Consider the following 27,140-nt stretch of genomic DNA (forward strand, 5'->3'; position numbering starts at 1 on the left):
CTTCTGGCCATCATCGTACCACCTCATGTGTCGGATCAGGTAAGCATCCCAGTCAGTCACTTTCCTCTCCACGTCTTTATGGAACCTCTGTCGGTTCCACTTCGTCACATGAGTTTTATGCTCCTCTCCCTAGTCTGTGATCGACTGATTCTTCTGCCGGCTCATCCTGCAAGGCATAAGCAACAAGAATCATCATAAGCGCAATGAGATCATCATAAGCAACAAGAAACATGATAAGCGTAATGAAATCATGGGCACGGAGAACAAAGCGCTCACAGGTGGAGCGCGTGGCCGCCGGTATCGGTGGGCTGGCCCGGTGGGGTATGCTGATAAATCCCAAACTGCGTGGCCATGCGGTGTGGCAAGTGCCACTTGACGGCGTACACACAGATGATGGGCACGATGCACCGCCAGAGACCACGGTCCGCGTCGCACATCACGTTCAGATCAAAGCCCCACTGTCGGTCATGATACGGCCACCAGTTTACCTGTTACATATACATAGGTAAGTTCCCGCTCTCGGTCAAAAGTGGAATCAAAGAGAAAGGTGTTGAGCGAGTTCATATACCTGCGTATGCGTCAAAGCGTCCAACTCGTTGGTGTAGGTCTTGTACGAAGTCTTGTTTAGGCCCGTGTAGAGTTTGACAACGTCCCACTTGTAAGCTACGGTGGGGTGTCGAGTCTCGTCGCCGTCTTCACTATAGGCACCCCACGGGCGTCTTGGCAACTTCTCCGGACGCCCCACCGGCAGCCGCTCCCACATCTAAATGGAGAAGGCCCAGACAAAGCCACCCATATTGGACTTGTCTCCCGTCCTCTGCGTTGCGTCGTCAAGCTGCAAAACATCAAATGAGGATCAGATATAAGAAAATGTCATGGACACACTTTCGTAGGTAGGTAGGCAATTAGACCCTCTCTTACCGAACGGTATAGGTAGGCGAGAGATGCGGTCCCCCAACTGTACCCTACCTCCCAGTCCGCTAGGAAGAAGAGATACGACCAGTTGACAGAGTTCCCGGAGCTGTCTGGAAACACGCCCTCCGTGAGAAGATACCACAGGTAGGCCCTCGCGTACCACTCCACGGTCATCTCGTCGGCGCCTTCGGGGCATTTCTGCCGGTGCTCCGAGAGCCAGGTCAACGGCACACCGGTTATCCTTGACAGCAGGGCAGTCGCCGATGAGGGCTGCAACCCTCTGCTGCCAATTGGTCCTCTCCACTCGCCCGGTGAGTGCATGACCCTCGATCGGCATGGCAGTAATCATCGACCAATCCTCGAGGGTCACCGTCATCTCCCCGCATGGTAGATGGAAAGAATGGGTCTCCGGTCGCCACCGGTCAATCAACGCCGTCAGAGCTGCGTGGACAAGCATCGGCGGCTGACGCTTGAACTGTAACACAAAACCCAACAGACGGGCTCTCTTGAAGAACAGCGCGTAGCGCTCGTCGTAGTCCATATGCCCATGAACCCCATGACCCCTCATGCGCAGTGGCTGGAGCATCTGTCAAAAAGTGAACGCCAAAATTTAGGAAATTATTTTCATCAATCCGAAAACTTTCATCAAAATTTCATTCATATCACTTGCCTCTCCGTTCTCTATGAACCGGGCACGATGACCCTTGTCGAATGCCCAGTCCAGCATGGAGTACCGTGGGCCGATGTTGTCTGCAAGAGGTGGCCGCCTTAATAAAATTTCATAAACAAAACCACCATAAGCATAAAGCATACATAAACAAAAAATGAACTCAAATCATATCAACATGCATCATATCAAAATAAAATTTTAAGCATATTCCTCCAACAACAACTACTACACATGATGGATCAAATCATATCGACATGCATCATATCAAAAAAAAATCCTCCAACATATATCATATCATCATATTTTTAAATAAAATTTTCCAAACAACATCTTCATATCATCATATCAACATGCATCATCAAACTAGGGTTCATCTTCACACTAGATCATATCATCATATCAACATGCATCATCAAACTAGGGTTCATCCTCATATCAACATTACATCATAATTTTTTTAACAAAAAAATTATGAACTAGGGTTCATCTTCACACTAACATATGAACTGTTGATTAGAGTTCATATCCAATACCACTAGTTACTAAAGAACTAAGAACTACAACTACAATCAATCTTAGGTGAAAAAAGTCCAATCTAAGTTCAAAAATATGAGGGATTTCAAGCAAATAATGCATCGAATCGGAAGCAAGTTTGCAAAAACTAATTGGAGGGATTGGAGGAGCTTACATTTCTCTCTTCGGGGCCATCTCGATCCGCAAAAACGATCAACAAACGGTGAAGATCCGAGGGGGGAGTGGAGATGAGAGAGGGAGAGAGGGGCGACTTGGGGGAGAAAAATAAGAACTGCCGACGGGGGGAGGGGGAGGGGTGGGGAGATGGGCAGGGGCGGGGGGGGGGGGGGGGGGGTTCGGCGAAAATAACTGCCCCGGACCCTACCGCCAGGGTCTCTGGCGGTAGGGCTAGACAGCCTACCGCCAGGGCCCCTGGCAGCCCTACCGCCAGAGTCCCTGACGGTAAGAAAAAGGGTCAAATCCCGAAAAAATTTCAAACCAGGGTCAGATCCTGAAATTGTTTGTCAAAAGGGTCAAAACATGAAATTTTGCCTCCTGTAGCAGTCGGAGCAGCCTATCATTGCCCCATGGGCACAGGCACGGTGCCCTTGATCGCCACCACCGTCAATGGCTTGCTCCACATCCCATCGACCAATCGAGTCGCCATCGGCCGGAGGGATCAATCTGTTCTTCCTACCCCTGCATTTGTTGTCCCTGTCGAGATGCTAAATCCAGTTGAGCTTTGATTTTCACATGGCACATGTGCTGGTAAGGGTAAAATAGGAGTTTAAGTTTGTACTGTGAAATACACAAACTGACATATGCTCTCTTGTAAAATACAGATTGAACCTGAGCCAATGACCTATCCCCGAGGCCTGGAGAAATTATTTATGATGTATGTAGATAACTATCTCTGTACCAATTGCTGCAGCATGTCCCTACAAGTTCCACTGTTTTTTCTCATTTTGCTTGGTTAATGCAGTTCTATATGAAGACAGGGTTTTGTAAGTTTATTGAAAGATGCAAGTTTCACCATCCAGTTGATTGGTCTGCACCTGATTGCATTGCAAAATGGAAGGAGAGAGGTAACATCAAGAAATAATCCCACTAAACTGTTGTCAATTCAGGATATAAATGTATCCGTGCTTCTTTTTGCACACATTTGCTGTTTGTTGTATGCTTCAGAATTAGCTTGTGATGTGTTCAGTTTGTAGCAAACGTTAGCCTGCCCTTTTTACATTAAATATGCACTGCTAATGGTACCATGCTCCAACCTTGTATTCAAATTGAACAATCAAATTCGAATTGCCATCTGCAAGATTGTGTAAATCTGTATATCATCACAACTCAAAGTTTAAAATATTGTTCTGCTAAATACCCCCGATCGTCTCAGTGGTTTGTGGTTCATTAGGATCATCATTTGTGATTCGCATCAAAATTGTTTATGCATGGAGAAAATTACTTGGATCAAGTTGGTTTGGAGTTGGATAACCAGACCTTTTGTGCATTTAAGTGTCTTGACATTGATTGGTGTTCCAGTTTCATCTAATTTTCCACGTGTCTGAGTACTGAAAGGATCGGTGACCATTTTGTTAAATTAACAAAGATAATTGTTGCATGTAACTGCTGTTGTGTCTTCACCAGTTCCAAATACACGGAGCTGGCTCAATTGTACGAGAAGTACAAGGACCTGGGTATGATTTATTTTATATAATTAGTCCTTGATTTTCAGTTATGATAGATTATGCTAACAATTTGATGTGACTACAGGTTTTGAGAATTGAGATCTTTGATTTCCCATGCAACCAGTTTGGTGGGTAGGTACCAGCTGGCACTAATGAGGAATATTTGCGCTTGTAAGTCCGAGTATCCGATTTTTGACAAGGCAAATGCGTGCTTGATACTTCATCCTTCCTTTGTTTTGTTGGTCTCTCTGTTTCAAGCTGAAAGAAACAATTGCTTCAGTGTACAATGTACACTACGACTGCTTCCATGAACAGTTATTATAATGATGTTTGCCCGGGCACTTCTGTTGTCTGCACCCCGTCCCACTGAGGTAACAGCAGCTGGATTGTATTCATCCAGCGCACAATCAGTTCTCTGTATTGCCAAATCAATCAATCCAACAAGGGTAGGGAGGGATCCTTCACAATTTCATCTAGATCCGCCCATGTATGTGTTAGTGTTCAAGATCACTGAGGTTATTTTTGTCGTACTATCAGGAACTTGTTAATCGGTGGCACTCTTCTTTCAAGCTCGAAAAAATGTCAGGCTCAAGCCTACCTTCTTATGATTGTAATTGAGTAGTTTTTCTTACTAATGGGAGATAATAATTAATAAAAGCTTACTAGTGATTCATGTTTTTCTTACTAATGATTCATGATTTATTTACTGAAATAGCCGACTATTAGGCAAATTTATCGGTAGATTTGACAATGCTGGTGTATTGGTTGTATTCTGCAGTGTGAGTGTTGTTAACTTGTTGCAGTGTCATACTAGAATAATTTTGCATCACGTCTTGTCCATTCTTTTTATATATTTTAACCGATCTGTTAAATAACATGCCCTTTGTTAATCTCCATCTGTTTTGCCTTCTTTAAAAAGGTTAGCATATAGAACATGAAATCTGTGAGCAAAGATAGCCAATATGTTGATTCCAACCAAAGATTGCTGGCTACAATGTGTGACCATTTTGGGTCAGTAAACTGTGTGAGATGGGCCAAGAATGGACGCTATCTTGCTTCGGGATCGGACGATCAAGCTATCCTAATTCATGAAAGGAAAGCTGGTTCCAGTACATCTGAGTTTGGAACTGGAGAGCCGGCAGATATAGGAAATTGGAAGGTCGTTATGATCTTAAGGGGGCATACTGCGAACGTGGTAATTATCTTCCAAAGTTTTAGTCTGGCTGTTTTTCTTTCCAATTTTTGGAAACACGATCAGAACTTGAATTGTTACCTGCAATCCTTAGGTCTTTCCTATTAAACATCTTTCTGTTTCTTATGCCTAAAGTAGGTAGATCTCTATGTGGTAATTATCTGCCAAAATTTCAGAGTTGTCTTTCTTCCCCAAATTTTGAATTGTTACAGTGATCCTTAATCTTTTGTATTAATCATATATCTGTTTCTTATATATTTTCATGCAGCTGCAGAAGACAAAGGCGTAGATGTCATTATTTGCAGATGTCATGCGTGTGGCCCTGCGCACAAGAGAATACAGTGAGTCAGCATGTGCTCTCTATTTTGTATGCAATCTAGGTGATATAAACTCTGAACTTGATGTTCGTTATCACAATCGGACTTTAGTTGTACCAACTGTCCGTCACCCCGGCAGTCTCGCCATTAGTGTCCCCGTGCTCCCTTTTGCCCTTGCGGGTCTACTAGATAAGTTGTAGACTGTGTATGGATAAGTATGATATATGTCTGCTAGGTGCAAGTTTGTAATTTTGTTTTAATTGTAGGGACATGTAGGTCCTTTATTTGTATTTCGGGCTCTTGTACTAATGTTCAGGGCAGTGGAAATGTTGTATAATAATCTGTACGTAGTTGAGACTAAGAACAGAACGATGACATGCTTGTTTTTGGGCATAAATTTATCATGGGGTGGGGGTTGTAAAGGAATAAGGGAGGTTGATATTCTTTTAATCTTTTTAATTCAACTCTACCATAGTTATATGGAATGCTCTACTTCCAAACAGTTGCATGGAAATGTCCACTGTCCATACAAAATGAACTCAAGTTTTCTGCAAATATTGTATATTAACCAAAGATGATTTTAATCTCATCCAAATGGTTTTACAGGTACACAACGATGATAAGGTCAGAGCCTTGTTTAAGCAAGTGCAAGGAGAAGTTCCTGGATCGCCTATATTTATTATGAAGGTGGCATCTCAGGTGATACATGATACACTGATAACAGTAATTATTTTCTGTTGTATCTTTGTGTTACTCATGTTCAATATTCAGCGAGTGCTTCTTCTATACTGATAGAGTTTATTTATCTACAATCTTGCTTTTCTGTTCTTTCATTGTAGAGCCAACATCTAGAGGTTCATTTGCTCTGTAACAAGCATGACAATGTGGCAGCACTGCACAGTCGAGACTGTAGTGTTCAAAGAAGGCACCAAAAGGTTAGTTATTCTCCTGAAACATTGTGTTCTTCAATATCAGTTTTGTTGAAATTAGTCTGAGCCAAACATTTGTGTAGTGAGTATTGGTAGATGTTCTACAGCTTCAGGGAATTACAACCTCATTGGACGATGTAGCAATAATACATACTGTTTAGCAAAGTGCAACATGTTGCATGAGCTATACAAAATTTAAGTCTTAGGATTTTCTCCAATGGAATCATTTATTTCTGCCAGTTATACTTATACTGTACTAAATAGTTGGATGTTGCATTTCGAATTCAAGAACAAACTTTTTCTTCCTGTACTGATTCCATTTATGTGTCGGGACGTCGGCCTCTCTCTCCCTAAGCTAGCGCGCCGCCGAACGGCAGGACCCGTCCATTCGGTTTCGATCTGATCGGGGGTTTCCTTATCCTTTGGCTTACGATTCGAGGTGCGCTCGTGCATGCGCACGATTTCGTCTTGGTTTCTGGCGAGCGGCCGAGATCTGCTCTGCTCTGCTCGGTGCCGGAAAACTCGAGGTTTCAATTGAGGTCTGTTCGTTCGTTCGATAGAAGCTGATTCAGTTGAGCCCTTATATTGCTGCTGCGGCTTCCAATAATTGATGCGTAACAATTCTGAGATACACATACTGATGCTCCTTCATGCAAATATTGCTTATTCTTGATTGAAATGGCATCAAATCGAGTAAAAAAGAGTATTCGTTGATCCATGCCACATCTGTTGAATGTGACCTCTTGGTCCTCCCTACTTTTCAATATATTTTTGGTGTTGTTACCAGGTTATGAAAGGCTAAAACTCTGTAGTTAAAATGTCAAATTTAAACCTGAGCTCCATGTAAGTTTCACTGGTATTAAGTTGCTGATAATTGAGTTGTTTATACAAAGTAACTCTATTGTGCAATCCATTTGCCATTTATTGGTTTTTCTATAATGTATTCACCATTTTAATTTTGCAGGTAATTCTCACTTTCTTACCTGTACATGATGGTCCTCACTTTCCTTTTTAGATCAGACCCCGTTCCAAATATGATCGAAATGAATCCAATACTAATTATGATTTGCAAACAGGATTTTGAAGTAATAACTATAACTCTACACTCTACAGTAAGGTGTGCAGAGTACAACAATGGTCAAGTCCAAAATAGGCCATTTTAGCTAATGAAGTATTCTTTTACAGCTTACATTCTGTAGTACATTTGGTCTAAATAAATGAAGAGACCCCCTGTACAAGCAACTTTTGATAAACACTAATCAAATCATTCTTGTGAAATCCGTAGAGTATTTCTGTTGTTTCTTGATGTAGGCATATTTTATTACCGAGTTATTTTGGTGCATGTCCAATCTTGTATTTCAAGCTGAGGCATACAATCGGAATTCACAATGTGGCTGGTATTGAGATAGTACGTGGATGTGATTCAGTCGCTTAGTGTCATTCTTGATTTGCGGTTTAATCTACCACAGGGCGTGTTTCTTCCCTCTGCAGGAGAGCGGGAGGACTTAGAGCAGGGCCAACCCGAGCTGGATGACAGGGTGTCATCGGAGGCGGAGGAGAGGTCCGGCGAGAGCAGTGACATGGTGGGGTCCGTCAGGATTAATAAGGTGACCCGCGGGGCTTGGCAAGATGGGTGAGACATGGCCGCCGGAGCGGAGCACAGCTTCGGAAGGACGAACAGGCACAGCGATGGCATACACCTCTTTGCCGCCTCAATGTCCTTACATCAGGCCAGTTCAGGCTTCTGAATTTATGGTTTTGATCGATGGCAAGCATGTACATAGCCGTAGCAGAATTCGTTAGACACGGTTACCAGTTGTGCATTCGTTGCAATATCAGTTATCAATATATTTGATGTTCGTTCGTGTAGCCTTTGGTTTCTATATATTGATTAAAGGTTGTACCTACGCTTGGCAGCTGGAAAAGAAGGGAGGCTTGGCAATGATTTGTGGAAGAGATTAAGATGAGCAGATAACCTGGTAGTGCAAAAGAACAGTCCTAGGACGGTTGACAACCAGGCAGCACAGAGGAACTGCTTGGCGCGCCCCCGCCTCTAGTAAAGACAGAGGGTGGTGATTTTCATAAGAAAAAAGTTTCTTTCGCTGGATCATTGTAAAGCAGGTTGAATTGTTCGCTGTCCCAAGAGATTTCTTAATCTGAGCCCTTGCTATCATTCCGATCACCTGAATGATAATAATAACAATTACAAGGCACCGGATACAAACTGCGGGAACCTCCAATATATAGACCAAATAGTTGTCCAACAAGAGATACACAGAGTAGGATACACACACCCCCTACACAACATAAACATTCACAACACACACTTGTGACAGCTGCTACATGTTGGCTCCAAATCTTCATCGAGTAAAGCTGAAGCTTCAATGAACATTATCGACGCAGCTGCAGGAGCAACAGTGGTGGTAGGTAGTACAGGCACGGCTAACGAAAGCCAGATATGACAACAATGAAATAACCCCTGGAGCCCTGGATCGAGGCACAGGAGCAGTCGAGACAAGCTCTACCCTCTGTACACGCCCGAGGGGTCGGCGTTTTGGACGATCCAGGGGTGCTCCAGAACCTTGTGGAGGGGTAGGCGGTGAGCCGAGTTCTTCACCAGCATCTGCAACAAGCCAGAACAAACAAGCCATTTGTAAGACAGACGTTCAGCACAGGACATGTCACATAAACTATAGCTATTTCTTGTTGTAATCAGGTACCTGTGAGATGAGGTCCTTCGCAGCAGGAGATACAAACGGTTTCAACGGGAACTTCAGGTCCACTTTTACTATCCTGTATTTTGAACAAGGCAGTTTGAGAGACAGCAGTTGCTTATAAGGGTGCGAAGGGAGCTAAGTAGAGTTGCATGGACTGAATGAATCATGAAGATTTAAACATGTGATTCAATCGAAATAACTTATGGTGCAATGCTGCAAATGTGGTACTATCACTGCTGATGCATACACGAAACCATGAACCTAAAAAAAGCATGCCTAGCCAGCCCTGATCAATGCAACTGTGTGTGTTTCATGTAGAAGCACCACCCATAGTTCAAGAGTATGCTTGTAGAGCAAAATGTACAAATGCCCAAAAGACTACTTTGGACAGAAAATATATGCAAGGCAATAACGTTTGTAAGAGCGTCGAATCAAGAGATGCAAATCGCGAAGGTCATAGTAAAATCAGTTCGTTCATCACGAGTTACCTTCGATAGGTCTCAGAGTGTTCTTTGGCTTCAAAAGGTGGGAGCCCATAAAGGAATTCATAACATAGGATGCCCAAGCTCCATATGTCTACATGGTAATCATGCTCTGTCTTCTCCACTGGACAAATCGCAACAATTTGAGAGGCAATTATACTAGAAAATTTGTGGTATTCTATTTCACCACGAATCAGTTGTGACACTTAAGTAAATGAAAAGGAAAGTACCCATTTCGGGAGGCAGATAATCTAACGTCCCACACATCGTCCTTCTTCGGTTAAAGGTATGAACAGACCAGCCAAAGTCTGCAATCTTTAGCTCTCCCTGTCATGAAAAGCATATACCTATGTAAACACCAGAGAGCATACTATTCCAGATCATAAAAATTGAAGCAAAGTAGAGCCAATACCTGTACTCCAACTAAAAGGTTTTCCGGTTTAATATCTCGATGTATCACGTGCTTCCCATGAAGATAGATGAGGGCACGGGCCAAAGATGCAATGTACTGAAAAGAAAAAACAAGGGAAGTTCAGATATAATACTTTTGAATAGTGGGTAGATGATACATTTACCACGAACACATTCAGAGCATATACTTACAGTTGCCGAGCGTCTTTCAGAAAAATGCTTGCATCTCTGCAACTCCTTGTACAGCTCTCCTTTTGCGGCATGTTCCAAGATTAGGTAAACACGGGTCTGCAAAACGCATATGGAACTGATGATCAGACGAGGGTGAAATGAAGCTATAATGATTCTCCGTGTTATAGTTGGGCCAATCTGTACCTGATCATAAAAATACCCATATAGGCGAAGAATATTGGGGTGTCTAAGGTGACTCTGTATCTCTACTTCGCGCCGTAACTGATGCTCCACCTGTGATTGTTTCAGTTGGCTCTTGAAAAGAACTTTCAAAGCCACAATCTGACTACTCTGTTTCCATGGAAAGAAACTAGTGTAAGACTTGGTTGATTACTCGAGTATTAACAATTCCACTCCTGCCATCTGAGTGTATATAACACCAAACAACCCATTTGTACTACTATGAATGAAAGGTATTCATGGAACTCATAACTTACTATGCATGGCATCAAAATTTCTGCAAAGTAGCTAGACACTTACAAACAAAAGTCAAAAGTAGAGAAAAGAGATGGTAGATATAATAAGCTTCTGGACTCAGTTGGCTGTTGAAAAGAACTTTGAAAGACACAATCTGACTAGTCTGTTTCCATGGAAAGAAAATACTGTAAGACTTCGTTGATTACTCGAGTATTAACAATTCCAGACTCCTGCCACCTTCAGTATATATAACACCAAACAACCAATTTGTACTAATGAATGAAAAGTGTCCATGAAACTTATAACTTACTACACATAGACATTTAGTAGGGAAAACAGATGGTAGATACAATAAGCTTCTGGACTCAGAACATATGCAATGTAGATGACAGTGTCATTCAATGCTACATTTAGTAGCAGAACAAATAGATCCGAGCTCTAATTATTAAACATTAGCTACACTTGTTATCTAAATCAGCTCGGGGAAACATAAATTCCTTCACTCAAATTATGATACTGGATTATTTGAGATTAGCTAGAGTAGTTACCCTCTTTTCTCTGGCCAAGTAGACATGGCCAAACTTGCCCCTGCCAAGTGCCTTCCCAACATCGAAGTCAGACAACACCCACCGCTTCTCCTCCTGAGAATGCTGCGAAGGCTACAGAGAGGCGACAAAAATACACCATTATTGCTCCACTTCACCGGAAGAGTATCATACTCATGAAGTCCAGGTTGACCAAACAATATATATACATATTACCCACAAGATGCATCTTTTAACCATGCAGTATAAATAAACCATTACAAGAGCTGATAATTTAGGGCTGCCCAGATGGAGAGGAAAACTAAGCATATGCCAAAAATCGATGGGTTTGTTTGCTTTACTGGGCCCAAAATATAATCTTGAACCAACCAAGAAGAAAATAGGACCCGGACCATTTCAACGCCTGGACACTACAGCTAGCTAACCCTAACCAGCAGCCCACCCCCAAAACGCCAAGGGGAAGCAGAAGTGAACAAATCGCCAACTAAATCCGGCGCCAGAGCACGAGCACACAGCCGCCCCAGGAGCAACCGGGCGCCGGCCCGGCGTCGAATCCCAAGAATCTACCGCTACGCGCCCCCGCCGGGAGCGCCTAGATCGCGCGCAGGAGACGCGGGGATGAGATCCGGGAAGGGGGGGCGGGGGAGGGGCGACGGTGAGCACGCGTACCTTCTCCTCGCCGCGCGAATCGGTGGAGATCGCCATGGCTGGCTGGCCGCGGGGCGGAGGAGCGGAGGTGGGCGCGGGGGGAGGAGCGGCCGGGCGGGGCGAGGCGGAGTTTGGAATTGGGGAAAGATCCGGATCGCGGATTTTGGAGGTTTAAAGGCTCTTGCGGAGGCAGAGGCAGCGGCTGAGGCCTCAACGGTCGGATTATTTTGCCCTGCTGGCCTGGCCGAGTGCGTGCGTGCCACTCACGTGCGCGGTCGAGAGCCGTTCGATTGCGTTGACAGAGGTTAGAATGGGCTTTGGGCTCGGCCCCGTAGTTGAGAAACTGAAACGGGCTCGATCGTGGGCAATCGGCCGTGGATGGGCTGAGATGCTGGGCCTCATTGCTTTTGGAAAATCAAAACACCTCGGAATTTGCATGTGTTAACATCAAAATTTTAACTCGAGATAACCATGTTTTTAAATGTGAAGGTAGACTGTTGGAAAAAGCCGGAGGACGGTTGGGTTAAGGCAAACGCGGACGGCGCGTTGGCGAAGGACCAAGGCAAGGGAGGGGGAGGAGTTGTCCTCAGGGACAACCATGGCGCTTTCCTGGCAGGATCGTGTTATTTTTTTCCATCCTCTCACGATGATGGGGTGGTTGAGCTGCTAGCATGCCGGAGAGCTCTTATTCTGGCTCAAGAATTCAAATTCACAAGGTGATCCTTGAATCGGATTCTCATGGAGCTGTCGGTAAGATCAAGAATGTGCAAAGGGATTTCTCAACTAATGGGCAACTAGTTGAGGAAATAAAAGGTTTATTGAGTTCTTTTCAGGAGTTTAGAGTTACTTGGGTGCGACGATCGGCAAATAAAGTCGCACATGTCCTAGTTAGGGAAGATTGTATTAGATCGCTTTGTAAAACTTGGCTCCATGTGCCCCCCGAGTGGGTTAGCTCGGAGGTTGCACAAGAAGGAGCTATGAACATTGAATAAAGTGACAACTATTTCCCCCTAAAAAAACTCGAGATAACCTGTCTAAGCGTCGCCATGTGGATGACCCTACTTGTGTGTTCTGTCATGAAAAAAAGAAGAATATGTTGGGTATCTATTCTTTGATTGTGTTGTTGCTTCTAACGTGGGGAAGATCATCGAGGAGGTTTTGGACATTTCGGTCCCATACTCTTGGATGACCTTTCAAAGCATTGGAAAAATAAGAAAAATGATGTTTTGAATGCTGCCTCTCATGGACCATGCAAAATGATTTTGTTTTCGGGGAAGGGTTTGGCGGAGTCTAAAGTGCGTCCTGGATCGAGTGAGGTCGCTACTGCATCAATCAAAGGTATTGTGTGTCGATGCTCAGGGTGCACTCCTACTTCGTTGCCCGATGCTCCTTGATCATCGTCGTGGAGAGCTTGTAAGGATAGCTTAGTTTTGAACCTCTTTGAAGTGGCGACTACTGAGCATAAGGCGACAACTCAACTTAGGGACTTCTTTGCGTTTCAACCGTTCTAGATTTAGGTTGTTTATGTTGTTTCCCCTTGTTGTTATGTTGTTTTCCCATGTTGTTGTGTTGTTTGCTCTGGTTATTTGTAGCGTGTGTTCTTGACTGGAGTTATGTTTGTCGCAGCTGCTCCCAAGTTTGTGGTTGAGCGTTGTGTAGCGATCCTTGTTGGATGTTTACCTCTCTTCAATAAAAGTTGGGGGGGGGGATCCCTATTTCTCAAAAAAAGGAAGACGTTGAGCCTTAATGATAACTATGTTGTATTGTGGTAGAAAATTTTAGTCTCATATCAAACGTCTTTGTTGCTGTCAAACCAATAATCAAAGGTCTTTTTTCACGTCAACAAAATAATAATCAAAACATATTAGTTACCATCTAGGTGAGTATTTGTGTGGCCGCTTGCGTGATAGTCTCTTTCCTCACGTAGATGTGCTATACAGTTGCTACAGGTCGTAACATCGGTCGGGGCGCGGAGGCCAAGGAGGCCGCTCTCACAAACTAGTCAAAAGGGCGTCTCGCAACATGCAAAATATTTGATGTGACGACATGAGAAGCTTCGCTATGGCATCACTTGCCGCTTCGTATTCCACACGATTGAAGCAAATATGCCCTAGAGGTAATAATAAAATTGTTATTTATATTTCCCTTATATCATGATAAATGTTTATTATTCATGCTAGAATTGTATTAACCAGAAACTTAGTACATGTGTGAATACATAGACAAACAAAGTGTCCCTAGTATGCCTCTACTTGACTAGCTCGTTAATCAAAGATGGTTAAGTTTCCCGACCATAGACATGTGTTGTCATTTGATGAACGGGATCACATCATTAGGAGAATAATGTGATGGACAAGACCCATCCGTTAGCTTATCATACTAATCGTTTAGTTTTATTGCTATTGCTTTCTTCATGACTTATACATGTTCCTCTGACTATTAGATTATGCAACTCCCGAATACCGGAGGAACACCTCGTGTGCTATCAAACGTCACAACGCAACTGGGTGATTATAAAGATGCTCTACAGGTGTCTCCAATGATGTTTGTTGAGTTGGCATAGATCGAGATTAGGATTTGTCACTCCGTGTATCGGAGAGGTATCTCTGGGCCCTCTCAGTAATACACATCACTATGAGCCTTGCAAGCAACGTGTCTAATGAGTTAGCCACGGGATGATGTATTACGGAACGAGTAAAGATACTTGCTGGCAATGAGATTGAATTAGGTATGATGATACCGACGATCGAATCTTGGGCAAGTAACATACCGATGACAAAGGGAACAACACATGTTGTTATGCGGTTTGACCGATAAAGATCTTCGTAGAATATGTAGGAGCCAATATGAGCATCCATGTTCCGCTATTGGTTACTGATCGGAGATGTGTCTCGGTCATGTCTACATAGTTCTCGAACCCCGCACGCTTAACGTTCGATGATGATTTGTATTATGAGTTATGTGATTTGATGAACCGGAGTTTGTTTGGAGTCCCGGATGAGATCACGGACATGACGAGGAGTCTCGAAATGGTGGAGACATAAAGATTCATATATTGGGAGGTTATGATTGGACACCAGAATGGTTTCGGAAAGGTTCGGGCATTTTCCGGAGTACCGGGGGATACCGGAACCCCCAGGGGAGTTAATGGGCTTTCATGGGCCCTAGTGGAGAGAGGAGGCGGCCACCAGGTGGTGGCGCACCCAAGCCCAATCCGAATTGGACTATGGTTGGGGGGGGGGCTTTCCTTCTCTTCTCCTCCTCCTTCCCTCCTCCTAGTGGGAATAGGAAAGGGGGGGGGGACCGAATCCTACTTGGACCAGGAGTCCAAGTAGGACTCCCCCCATGGCGCGCCCCCCTTTTGGCCGGCCACCTCTCCTCCCCCTTTATATACATGGGAGGGGGCACTCCAAAGACACACCAAGTTGGTGCCCCCCTCCACAGTAACACACCTCGGTCATATTGTCGTAGTGCTTAGGCGAAGCCCTGCGCCGGTAACTTCATCATCACTGTCTCCACGCCGTCGTGCTAGCGGAACTCTCCCTCGTCCTTAACTGGATCAAGAGATCGAGGGACGTCATCGAGCTGAACGTGTGCTGAACGCGGAGGTGCCGTACATTTGGTGCTTGTATCGGTTGGATCGCGAAGACGTTCGACTACATCAACCGCGTTACTAAACGCTTCTGCTTTCGGTGTACGAGGGTACGTGGACACACTCTCCCCGCTCGTTGCTATGCATCTCCTAGATAGATCTTGCGTGATTGTAGGTAAAATATTTGAAATACCGTGTTCCCCAACAGTGGCATCCGAGCCAGGTCTATGCGTAGATGTTATATGCACGAGTAGAACACAATGAGTTGTGGGCGATAATAGTCATACTGCTTACCAGCAACGTCTTACTTTGATTCGGTGGTATTGTTGGATGAAGCGGCCCGGACCGACATTACATGACCGTGTTCATGAGACTGGTTCTACTGACGTGCTTCGCACACAGGTGGCTAGCGGGTATCTGTTTCTCCAACTTTAGTTGAATCGAGTTTGACTACGCCCGGTCCTTGTTGAAGGTTAAAACAGCACACTTGACGAAAAACCGTTGTGCTTATGATGCGTAGGTAAGAACGGTTCTTGCTAGAAGCCCGTAGTAGCCACGTAAAACTTGCAACAACAAAGTAGAGGACGTCTAACTTGTTTTTGCAGGGCTTGTTGTGATGTGATATGGTCAAGACGTGATGATATATAAATTATTGTATGAGATGACCATGTTTTGTAGAAGTTATCGGCAAATGGCAGGAGCCATATGGTTGTTGCTTTATTGTATGAAATGCAATCGCCATGTAATTGATTTACTTTATCACTAAGTAGTAGCGATAGTCGTAGAAGCAATAGTTGACGAGATGACAACGATGCTACGATGGAGATCAAGGTGTCAAGCTTGTGACGATGGTGATCATGACAGTGCTTTGGAGATGGAGATCAAAGGCACAAGATGATGATGGCCATATCATATCACTTATTTTGATTGCATGTGATGTTTATCCTTTATGCATCTTATTTTGCTTACTACGGCGGTAGCATTATAAGATGATCTCTCACTAAATTTCAAGGTACAAGTGTTCTCCCTGAGTATGCACCGTTGCTACAGTTCGTCGTGCCGAGACACCACATGATGGTCAGGTGTGATAAGCTCTATGTTCACATACAACAGGTACAAGCCAGTTTTTGCACACGCAGAATACTTGGGTTAAACTTGACGAGCCTAGCATATGCAGATATGGCCTCGGAACACTAAGACCAAAAGGTCGAGCATGAATCATATAGTAGATATGATCAACATAGCGATGTTCACCATTGAAAACTACTCCATCTCATGTGATGACCGGACATGGTTTAGTTGATATGGATCGCGTGATCATTTAGATGACTAGAGAGATATCTATCTAAGTGGGAGTTCTTAAGTAATATGATTAAATTGAACTTTAATTTATCATGAACTTAGTACCTGATAGTATTTTGCATGTCTATGTTGTTGTAGATCAATGGCCCGTGCTACTGTTCCTTTGAATTTTAATGCGTTCCTAGAGAAAGCTAAGTTGAAAGATGATGGTAGCAACTACACGGGCTGGGTCCATAACTTGAGGATTATCCTCATTGCTGCACAGAAGAATTACGTCCTGGAAGCACCGCTAAGTGCAAAACCCGCTACAGGAGCAACTCCGGACGTTATGAACGTCTGGCAAAGCAAAGCTGATGACTACTCGATAGTTCAGTGTGCCATGCTTTACATCTTAGAACTGGTACTTCAATGACGTTTTGAACGTCATGGAGCATATGAGATGTTCCAGGAGTTGAAGTTAATATTTCAAGCAAATGCCCGGATTGAGAGATATGAAGTCTCCAATAAGTTCTACAGCTGCAAAATGGAGGAGAATAGTTCTGTCAGTGAACATAATACTCAGAATGTCTGGGTACCACAACCACTTGACTCAACTGGGAGTTAATCTTCCTGACGATAGTGTCATTGACAGAGTTCTTCAATCACTTCCACCAAGCTACAAAAGCTTCGTGATGAACTATAATATGCAAGGTATGACGAAAACGATTCCCGAGCTCTTCGTGATGCTAAGATCGGCGAAGGTAGAAATCAAGAAAGAGCATAAAATGTTGATGGTTAACAAGACCACTAGTTTCAAGAAAAGGGGCAAAGGAAAAGAAAAATGAACTTCAAGAAAGAATGGCAAGCAAGTTGCCACTCCCATGAAGAAACCCAAAGCTAGACCTAAGCCTGAAACTGGGTGCTTCTACTACAAAGGGAATGGTCACTGGAAGCAGAACTACCCCAAATACTTGACGGATGGCAAAGTGAACAAAGGTATATTTGATATACATGTTATTGATGTGTACTTTACTAGTGTTCATAGTAGCCCCTGGGTATTTGATACTGTTCAATTGCTATGATTAGTAACTTGAAACAGGAGTTACAAAATGAACAGAGACTAGTTAAGGGCGAGGTGACGATGTGTGTTGGAAGTGATTCCAAGGTTGATAAGATCACCATCGCACACTCCCTCTACCTTTGGGATTAGTATTGGACCTAAATAAATGTTATTTGGTGTTTGAGTTGAGCATGAATATGATTGGATCATGTTTATTGTGATACGGTTATTCATTTAAGTCAGAGAATAATTGTTGTTCTGTTTACATGAATAAAACCTTCTATGGTCTTACATCCAATGCAAATGGTTTACTGAATCTCGATCGCAGTGATACACATATTGATAATATTGATGCCAAAAGATGCAAAGTTAATAATGATAGTGCAACATGTTTGTGGCACCGCCGTTTAGGTTATATTGGTGTAAAGCACATGAAGAAACACCATACCGCTGGGCTTTTGGAATCACTTGATGCTTGCGAACCATGCCTCATGGGCAAGATGACTAAGACTCCGTTCTCTGGAACAATGGAGCAAGCTACTGACTTACTGGAAATAATACAGATTGATGTATGCGGTCCGATGAGTGTTGAGGCTCGTGGCAGGTATCATTATTTTCTGACCTTCACAGATGATTTGAGCATATATGAGTATATCTACTTAATGAAACACAAGTCTAAAACGTTTAAAAGTTCAAAGAATTTCAGAGTGAAGTAGAGAATCATCGTAACAAGAAAATAAAGTTTCTACAATCTGATCGCAGAGGCGAATATTTGAGTTACGAGTTTGGCCTTCATTTAAAACAGTGTGGAATAGTTTCACAACTCACGCCACCTGGAACACCACAGCGTAATGGTGTGTCCGAACGCCGTAACCGTACTTTATTAGATATGGTGCGCTATATGATGTCTCTTACTGATTTCCACTATCGTTTTGGGGTTGTGCATTAGAGACAACTGCATTCACATTAAATAGGGCACCATCTAAATCCATTGAGACCACACCATATGAACTATGGTTTGGCAAGCAACCTAAGCAGTCGTTTCTTAAAGTTTGGGGCTGCGATGCTGTAGCGACCCGACCTCAGATGGCCAAGTCTCTGTGCTTCAGTGTCATCCCTGGATCGGTAATGCTGACACACACAGTACTCAAAGGATTTATAACAGAGTGGAAATCACACACTTATTACATCGAATATCTCAAAAAGAGAACTTATTACAATAATATGGCTTAAGGCCATCTAATACGATAACAGCGGAAGGCTTGGAAGATAAAGTGAGTCCATTAACTCCAACGGCATAGCTGAGCTGCACGGCAATGACCTAACGAACCTTACTCCCCGTCTGAAAACTTCTCCCGCTTTGCGGCATCTGTGGCCACATCATTAGGGGCATAGCGTTATAACTTGCTAAAATCATCCACGTACTGAGCCACAGTACGGTTCCCCTGGTGTAGGTTGCGGAACTCCCGCTTCTTCATCTGCATAGCTCCAGTTGAGACATGGGCCGTGCGGAAAGCTTGCTGAAATTGGTCCCAAGTGACGTTGGCTATGGGAAAAGTGGCTGTGTAATTCTCCCACCATGATGCTGCTGGTCCATCCAACTGATGTGCGGCAAAACGCACCTTCTCAGCATCAGTGCATCCCATAGTGGTCAACTCCCTTCCAATACATCATAGCCAATCATCAGCAACTATTGGCTCGGTGCTACTGGAAAACACCGGCGGTTGTAACCTTAGAAAACAGGCTAGGTTGTCCACTGGCGGCGGGTTGTTGTTGTTGTTATTGCCCTGGTTCTGGACTAGCAATTGCATCAAAGTATTCTGCTACTGGATCAACTGGGTGAGCTCCAGTGGGAAAGCAAAACCGGTGTCACGTCTCGGAGGCATCTGATGGGTTTAGATGGAAGAGATCAGAATAGAAAAGGGGTCTAATGAGAAAACACTACCCATATGCACATGAGACAAACACAAACATTTCACTCAATCAATCAAGCAAGGTGTAAGTGCATCTAGTGCCACCCCTAGTTGGTTTTGGAGTATTGATGACAAACCTAGTTGTGGGACTAATGTGTTTGTGAGAATTGCAGGATAACACAGGTAGAAGTCCCTCATTGATTCGGTTTTCCTACGAGAGATGACCCCTAAAAATGTATGAAGACATTGAAGTCAAAAGTGGTATGTGAAGACATTCACCTTGAAGACTATGACAAGAGAAGACATCGCATGAAGATTATGGAGTGCGAAGACTTAGATCTTTCGTAGTTCTTTTTCTTCTTTGTTGAGTCATAGGAACCACCGTACTGTTAAGTGGGGTCCAAGAGAACCAGTTAGAATGACTGAAGTGATGCTTAACCAAAATCCTATGTCTTCAAGTGAAGACTATGAGAGCGAATCTTGTCCAGAGTTGGACAAGTCAGCTTTGCTTGTAGCCCAAGTAAAGTTGCCGTGTGTGTTTGAAATCTGACCATTGGAACACGTGTCAGTTCCTTAGTGACCCAGGGTCATTTCGGACAAATCAGGTCGGGTTGCCTAGTGGCTATAAATAGCTCACCCCCTACAACCATAAACGGTTGGCTGCTCAGAGTTAAAGTACGGCTGTTGTCATTTGAGAGCAACCCACCTCGAAGCCTTTGAGAGAGAATTCCTTGTGAGGATAAAGCCCTAACCACCCAAAGCCAAAGAGTGTTAGGCATCACTTAAGTCGTCTTGTCTGTGTGATCTGAAGACTTATTACACTTGAGGACTGTGAATCCTCCAGCCGGTTAGGCGTCGCGTTCTGAGCATCCAAGAGTCATTGTGGATCGCCCCTGAACGAAGTCTGTGAAGGTTTGGGAGTCTACCTTGAAGACTTACCAGAGTGATTGGGCGAGGTCTGTGTGACCTTAGCTCAAGGGGAATACGGTGAGGACTAAGGGTTCTGAGCTGCGTGTTCAGGACTGGGTGTCCGGGACTGTGTGTCCTCAGGTTTAAATACCTAGCCGCCCTAACCAGATGTACAGTTGTCACAAAACTGGAACTGGTCCAACAAATCATTGTCTTCAATGAGTCACTGGTTTCATCCTTCCCTTCCCTTTACTTACTGTTGGTCCTTGTGAAGTCATTGCATGATTGCATTATCTTTTGTCTTCACTGAGTGACTGCTTGTTCTGATTGGCTTCACAATATCTTCCTACCTGATCCTTACTGCCTAGCTGCTATTAGTCATTGTGCTTTCACTTCATTGAATACTTGACTAAGGTTTGCCTAGTGTAGTCTATCTTCCGCTGCGTGGTAATAGGTTTACTTCCATCGTTTGTCTTCGAAACTTTCATGTTTTGAAGACTTTCATAAAAATCACCTATTCACCCCCCTCTAGTCGATCGCTAGCACTTTCAATTGGTATCAGAGCAAGGTACTCCCTTGTTCTGTGTGATTCGGTTTAACCACCTGGAGTTTTAGCTATGTCGACTGCAGGGATAATTAAAGTCTCCGCTGCGTGCCCCATCTTTGATGGAACTGAATATCCCTACTGGAAGAATAAGATGCGCATGAATCTTGAAGCCATTGATGTCGACCTATGGTATGTCGTCAAGAACGGCGTTCCCAAGGCTGGAGAAGGTGTCACTGCTGCTGATGTCAAGAAGTTTGTTCAACTGGACTCTACTGCCAAGAATATCATCTGTGGTCATCTGACCAAAGGACAGTATGGCCGTGTGAGTGCTTTGGAGACTTCCAAGCTAGTCTGGGACTGGCTCTCCAAGGTCAACGAAGGCGTCTCCACCCATAGAGATCAGAGAATCAGTGTCCTTCGCAACCTCTTCAACCGCTTCAAGAGAAATGACAATGAGAATGTCCAACTCACGTTTGATCGACTCACTGACATCACAAATGAGCTTCAAGCCCTCGACGCCACTGAGATCACCAAGCATGAAGTCGTCAAGACACTCCTGAGATCACTTGACAGTTTGTTTGACACCCTAGCCCTGATGATTCAAGAACGTCCTGATTTCAAGACACTCGATCCGTTTGACATACTTGAGAGGCTCAACACACACGAATTTCAGCTTTCTGAGAAAAGAGACATCTACGGTCCCAACTATGGCGAACTCGTGCCTTGAAGGCAAAAGCTGTCTCCTCATCTGAAGAAGAATCTGACAGCAGTTCTGATGATCCTGAAGACATTGGAAAGGAGCTTGCTATGTTTGTGAAGAAGTTCCAAAAATTCACCAAGAAGAAAGGCTTCAGAAAGTCTTCACGATCAAGCTCAAGGAATGATGAAGCTTCTGCTCATGACTACAAGAAGAGAACATGTCACAAGTGCAAGAAACCTGGCCACTACATCTCTGAGTGTCCACAGTGGGACAATGAGAACAACAAGAAGAAGAAGAGCAAGGAGTATGACTCTGACGACAAGAAGAAGAAGAAATACTCAAAGTCTTCTTCCAAGTCTTCCTCAAAGTCTTCATCACACAAGAAGAGCTCATCTGGCAAGGCACGTGCGTTTGTTGGCAAGGAAATGGATTCTGAGGAGGAGTCTGCTTCTGAGGAGGCGGAGGTGGAGTCTGAGGAGGAGTTCGATTCTGGCGTTGCGAGTCTGGCTACAACATACGTTGCCATCTTCAACACTGAAGACAATGACTTCATCACCGACACCGATGCAAATGACAAGGACTACTCCGCTCCTTCCTACTGCTTCATGGCACGCGGTGCCAAGGTAAACACACGCACTACTCACTATCAAACATCTAGTGACGATGACTCTGATTGTGATTCCAAACCTAGCTACAAAACACTTGCTAAAATTGCAACTGAACAACAGAAAGCTATGGAACACATTCAAAAACTGTTAGACAAAAGCGATGATCTGTTAGACGCTGAAATGACTCGATCTCAGTCCTTAATTGAAGACATAAAAAATCTTCATGTTAAGTATGAGGAACTTGAAAGTCGTCATGAAACGCTCTCAACAACTCATGAAAGACTTTCCTATGATTATCTTCAAAGGAAGCAAGATCTTGAGAAATTGAGAGCGGCTCATGAAGATCTTCAAAAGGAAAACGAGTCACTTCGCGCCAAACAGATCAGTTCAGCTCAGGAAGGATTTGAACCACCATGTTTTAAATGCATTGAGCGTGATAACGCTACTTCTGTTGCTGAATGTTCTACTGCTGCTACTGTTGCAATATCTTCAACTGTTGATATGGTAGCTAACCCCTCTGCTGAGGATACCACTGCTATTGCTGATGAGAATGCTCGGTTGAAGACACTGCTTGAAACAGGGATGTACAAAAGTCTCAAAGGGCATCAGACACTATGTGATGTCCTCAAAAGGCAGATCCTAAACCGAAACCCTAGGAAAGAGGGTGTTGGGTTCGAAAAGAAAATGAATGCCGATGGCTCTTACTGGAAACCTGAGCAGTACCCCAAAACCACATGGGTTGCTGCAAAGGAACCTTTAGCGGATCCATCCACCCTATCTAGCTTCACTTGTGCTAATCCCATTGTTATTGATGAATCCTTTGATGCAAACTACAAACTGTTTAAGATTCAGAATGGTGAAGTGTTTGCCAGGTATATTGGTACTAACTGCAGGAATGGAGCGCCTATGAAGAAGATCTAGGTGCCGAAAAGGTGTTTGGAGAATCTTCCTGTGAATGTCATCATGACACCACATGTGAAGAAGACAAACCCCAGACCACAGGCCTCATACGGTCCAAAGGCTTCATACAGACAGAGGACTCACTTGAGTCGCACTAATGCAAATGTTTTGCAGGGAAGCCATACTCAAGCCTATGAATATGAGCGCGGTTCATCAAACCGCCATGTTCATAAGACCAAGAACTATTCTGCTTATTCTTATGAGTACTATTGTCCACCTGCAAGACTTTTTGCTAGGGCTCCAAAGCCAAAGTTCTCAGATGCTGCACTTAGACTCATTGCTTCAAAGCCACCCTTGAAGATGTGGGTGGCTAAGAAAGCTTAACTCTCTTTTGCAGGGAAAGGTCTCCAGCAGAAAACCAAAATCGTCTGACGCTATTGCTGGGGACCTTAAACATCTTGTAGGGCGCAAGATCAAATGCCCAAATGGTCTTATTATGTACTCTGTTCCCGAGTCGCTTGCTGCTTGCCCCATCAGTCCGAATCTCGATCTAAGTTTTCATAATCCACTGGCTCGTCAAATGTTTTTGCTTCACAATTCTCTTCGTGAAGCCTATCCCCCTAACTGCACTGTAGGGTACGACACCAGCTGCTTCAGAATGGATTATTGATAGTGGGTGTACCAATCACATGACTGGCAAGCGAAGCCTTCTTATGGACTCAACCTTACGTCCATCTGACAAAAGTCACATCACATTTGCTGACACTGGTAAAAGTAAGGTATTGGGTCTAGGTAGAGTTGCAATCTCAAAGGATCAACACATGGATAAAGTCATGCTTGTTGAATCCCTTGGTTTCAACTTAATGTCTGTCTTAATGCTTTGTGATTTAAACATGATTGTGATGTTTGGAAAATATCGTTGCCTTGTTCTAATGGAATCTGACAAGTCTCTAGTGTTTGAAGGGTATCAGAAAGATGATTTGTACGTGGTAGATTTCTCAGCAGGACCACAACTTGCCGTGTGTCTTCTAGCAAAAGCTTCTGAATGCTGGCTCTGGCATCAGAGGCTAGGGCATGCTGGCATGAGGAACCTGCACACCCTTGCAAGGAAGAAGCATGTCATAGGCATCAAGGACGTCAAGTTCAAGAAAGATCACTTATGTGGTGCCTGTGAAGCAGGAAAGATGACAAGGGCCAAGCATCCCTCGAAGACAATCATGACAACGACTCAACCCTTCGAACTGCTCCACATGGATCTTTTCGGTCCCACTCATTACTCAACTCTTACTACTACTGCTTGTCTCTATGGCTTTGTCATTGTTGATGATTATTCTAGATATACTTGGGTGCATATAATCCTCTACAAGACTGAAGTGCAGGATGTCTTCAGACGCTTCGCCAATCGAGCAATTAACAACTATGGCGCCAAGATAAAACACATCAGAAGTGACAATGGCACTAAATTCAAGAACACTGGCCTAGATACATATCTTGATACTTTGGGCATCACACATGAATTCTCAGCTCCATACACGCCACAGCAGAATGGCGTCGTCGAACGCAAGAACAGAACACTTATTGAGATGGCCCGAACGATGCTTGATGAATACAAGACTCCAAGAAAGTTCTGGCCTGAAGCCATTGATACTGCATGCCATATAATCAACCGTGTTTATCTTCACAAGCTTCTGAACAAGACATCCTATGAGCTCCTTACTGGCAAGAAGCCAAATGTCAGTTACTTCAGAGTATTTGGTGCTAGGTGCTGGATCAAGGATCCACATCACACTTCAAAATTTGCACCAAAAGCACATGAAGGTTTTATGCTTGGTTACGGAAAGGATTCACATTCCTACAGAGTCTTCAACCTCTTTCACTATAAAGTGGTTGAAACTGTGGATGTGCGGTTCGATGAGACTAACGGCTCGCAAAGAGAGCACCTGCCAAATGTGCTAGATGAAATTCCACCCAGTGAATCCATCAAGCTTATGGGAACTGGAGAAATCATACCGTCTAAAGTACAGCCTGAAGAGGAACTTATCATCTCTGCACCTAATCAACCTGAAGACAATGCTCAGCCTAAAGACAATCCTTCAAACGATGACAATGATCAGCAAGAGCAAAATCTTCGTCCAGTTCATCCTCGTGTTGCAAATGAAGTACAGATTGAGAAGATAATTGATAGCATCAATGCACCTGGTCCACTCACTCGTTCAAGGGCAACACAACTAGCAAATTTCTGTGGGCACTTTGCATTCGTCTCAATATCTGAACCCAAGAAAGTTGATGAAGCCTTCTTGGAACCTGAATGGACTCAAGCTATGCAAGAAGAGCTTCAACAGTTCGAGCTGAATAATGTATGGGAATTGGTCAAGCATCCTGATCCTCGTAAACACAATATCATAGGCACTAAGTGGATATATCGCAACAAGCAAGATGAGCATGGTCAAGTTGTCAGAAATAAGGCTTGTCTCGTTGCTCAAGGATACACTCAAATTGAAGGAATTGACTTCGATGAAACATTTTCTCCTGTGGCTAGGCTTGAAGCTATACACATACTGCTAGCCTATGCAAATCATCATAACATCCTTCTGTATCAAATGGATGTGAAGAGCGCCTTTCTCAATGTCAAGATTGAATAAGAAGTGTATGTTGCACAACCGCCTAGCTTTGAAGATCCAAAACATCCTGACATGGTTTACAAGCTCAACAAGGCACTATATGGCCTCAAACAAGCCCGTCGTGCTTGGTATGACACACTCAAAGACTTCCTGAAGAGCAAAGGCTTCAAATCTGGTTCCTTGGATCCCACACTGTCGGTGTCAAAACCGGCGGATCTCGGGTAGGGGGTCCCGAACTGTGCGTCTAGGCCGGATGGTAACAGGAGGCAAGGGACATGAAGTTTTACCCAGGTTCGGGCCCTCTTGATGGAGGTAAAACCCTACGTCCTGCTTGATTAATATTGATGATATGGGTAGTACAAGAGTAGATCTACCACGAGATCGAAGAGGCTAAACCCTAGAAGCTAGCCTATGGTATGATTGTTGTTGTGTATGTTGTCCTACGGACTAAAACCCTCCGGTTTATATAGACACCGGAGAGGGTTAGGGTTACACAAAGTCGGTTACAATGGTAGGAGATCCACATATCCGCATCGCCAAGCTTGCCTTCCACGCCAAGGAAAGTCCCTTTCGGACACGGGACGAAGTCTTCAATCTTGTATCTTCATAGTCCAGGAGTCCAGCTGAAGGTATAGTCCGGCCATCCGGACACCCCCTAATCCAGGACTCCCTCAGTAGCCCCTGAACCAGGCTTCAATGACGATGAGTCTGTCGCGCAGATTGTCTTCGGCATTGCAAGGCGGGTTCCTCCTCCAAGTACTTCATAGAAGATTTTGAACACAAAGATAGTGTCCGGCTCTGCAAAATAAGTTTCCACATATTGCCAAAGAGAGAATAATATTTACACAAATTTAATCTGCTGACGTATTCCGTAGTGTGTCATCGCCACGGCCAAGCCTTTATTCGAATCGTTTCATTGTCCCACCTCAGCGTGTCATGCGAGGCGGTTTCTTTGGCATGTCTCGTCGAAGAAGAGATCGTGTCCCCTTATTTCGGGATTCTCATCAATACGGGCGTGGGTAACCCAACTGCGCCATTGATTACGGCGCTTGGAGATAAGCGTGTTGGGTTTCATAGTAATTTCAAAAAAATTTCCTACGCACACGCAAGATCATGGTGATGCATAGCAACAAGGGGAGAGTGTGATCTACGTACCTTGTAGATCGACAACGGAAGCGTTTGGTTGACGTAGTCGTACGTCTCCACGGCCCGACCGATCAAGCACCGAAACTATGGCACCTCCGAGTTCTAGCACACGTTCAGCTCGATGACGATCCCCGGACTCCGATCCAGCAAAGTGTCGGGGAAGAGTTCCGTCAGCACGACGGCGTGGTGAC

The 27,140-nt window shown here is 44.1% G+C and overlaps 4 protein-coding genes across 8 annotated transcripts; 1 reads left to right on the forward strand and 3 right to left on the reverse strand.

Annotated features, from left to right (window-relative positions):
- Positions 1-129: 129 nt before the first annotated feature.
- On the reverse strand, positions 130-763 carry LOC147978622 (serine/threonine-protein phosphatase 7 long form homolog). Its single transcript, XM_087514823.1, has 3 exons — positions 569-763; positions 277-458; positions 130-166 (listed from the first exon to the last, which is right to left on the reverse strand). The coding sequence occupies exons 1-3, from the start codon at positions 761-763 to the stop codon at positions 130-132; spliced, it is 414 nt and encodes a 137-aa protein (XP_087370949.1).
- LOC147978623 (protein MAINTENANCE OF MERISTEMS-like) lies at positions 764-1,642 on the reverse strand. Its single transcript, XM_087514824.1, has 4 exons — positions 1,586-1,642; positions 1,163-1,501; positions 922-1,113; positions 764-835 (listed from the first exon to the last, which is right to left on the reverse strand). The coding sequence occupies exons 1-4, from the start codon at positions 1,640-1,642 to the stop codon at positions 764-766; spliced, it is 660 nt and encodes a 219-aa protein (XP_087370950.1).
- Positions 1,643-2,463: 821 nt separating this feature from the next.
- LOC125547988 (acetyl-CoA carboxylase 1-like) lies at positions 2,464-8,297 on the forward strand. Of its 5 annotated transcripts, none has more exons than XR_015618207.1 (9): positions 2,464-2,866; positions 2,941-2,993; positions 3,081-3,183; positions 3,743-3,792; positions 3,869-3,954; positions 4,703-4,978; positions 5,244-5,316; positions 5,899-5,991; positions 6,132-8,297. XR_015618207.1 is itself a non-coding variant. In XM_087546413.1 (8 exons), the coding sequence occupies exons 5-8, from the start codon at positions 5,281-5,283 to the stop codon at positions 7,728-7,730; spliced, it is 243 nt and encodes an 80-aa protein (XP_087402539.1). In that variant the 5' UTR covers positions 2,464-2,866; positions 2,941-2,993; positions 3,081-3,792; positions 3,869-4,978; positions 5,244-5,280; the 3' UTR covers positions 7,731-8,297. The 5 variants fall into 5 exon arrangements, 1 of the variants encoding a protein (XP_087402539.1); XR_015618208.1 differs by having other exon boundaries at positions 4,708-4,978; XR_015618206.1 differs by having other exon boundaries at positions 3,081-3,792; positions 3,869-4,978; positions 6,132-6,227; positions 6,577-8,297.
- Positions 8,298-8,437: 140 nt separating this feature from the next.
- LOC125542910 (serine/threonine-protein kinase Aurora-2) lies at positions 8,438-11,851 on the reverse strand. Its single transcript, XM_048706134.2, has 9 exons — positions 11,694-11,851; positions 11,028-11,138; positions 10,207-10,353; positions 10,024-10,119; positions 9,833-9,928; positions 9,651-9,747; positions 9,427-9,544; positions 8,942-9,014; positions 8,438-8,844 (listed from the first exon to the last, which is right to left on the reverse strand). The coding sequence occupies exons 1-9, from the start codon at positions 11,727-11,729 to the stop codon at positions 8,743-8,745; spliced, it is 876 nt and encodes a 291-aa protein (XP_048562091.1). The 5' UTR covers positions 11,730-11,851; the 3' UTR covers positions 8,438-8,742.
- Positions 11,852-27,140: the final 15,289 nt, after the last annotated feature.

The sequence above is a fragment of the Triticum urartu genome, chromosome 3A (assembly GCF_056163025.1).
Source record: "Triticum urartu cultivar PI428250 chromosome 3A, HENAU_Tu73, whole genome shotgun sequence".
Classification (NCBI taxonomy): domain Eukaryota; kingdom Viridiplantae; phylum Streptophyta; class Magnoliopsida; order Poales; family Poaceae; genus Triticum; species Triticum urartu.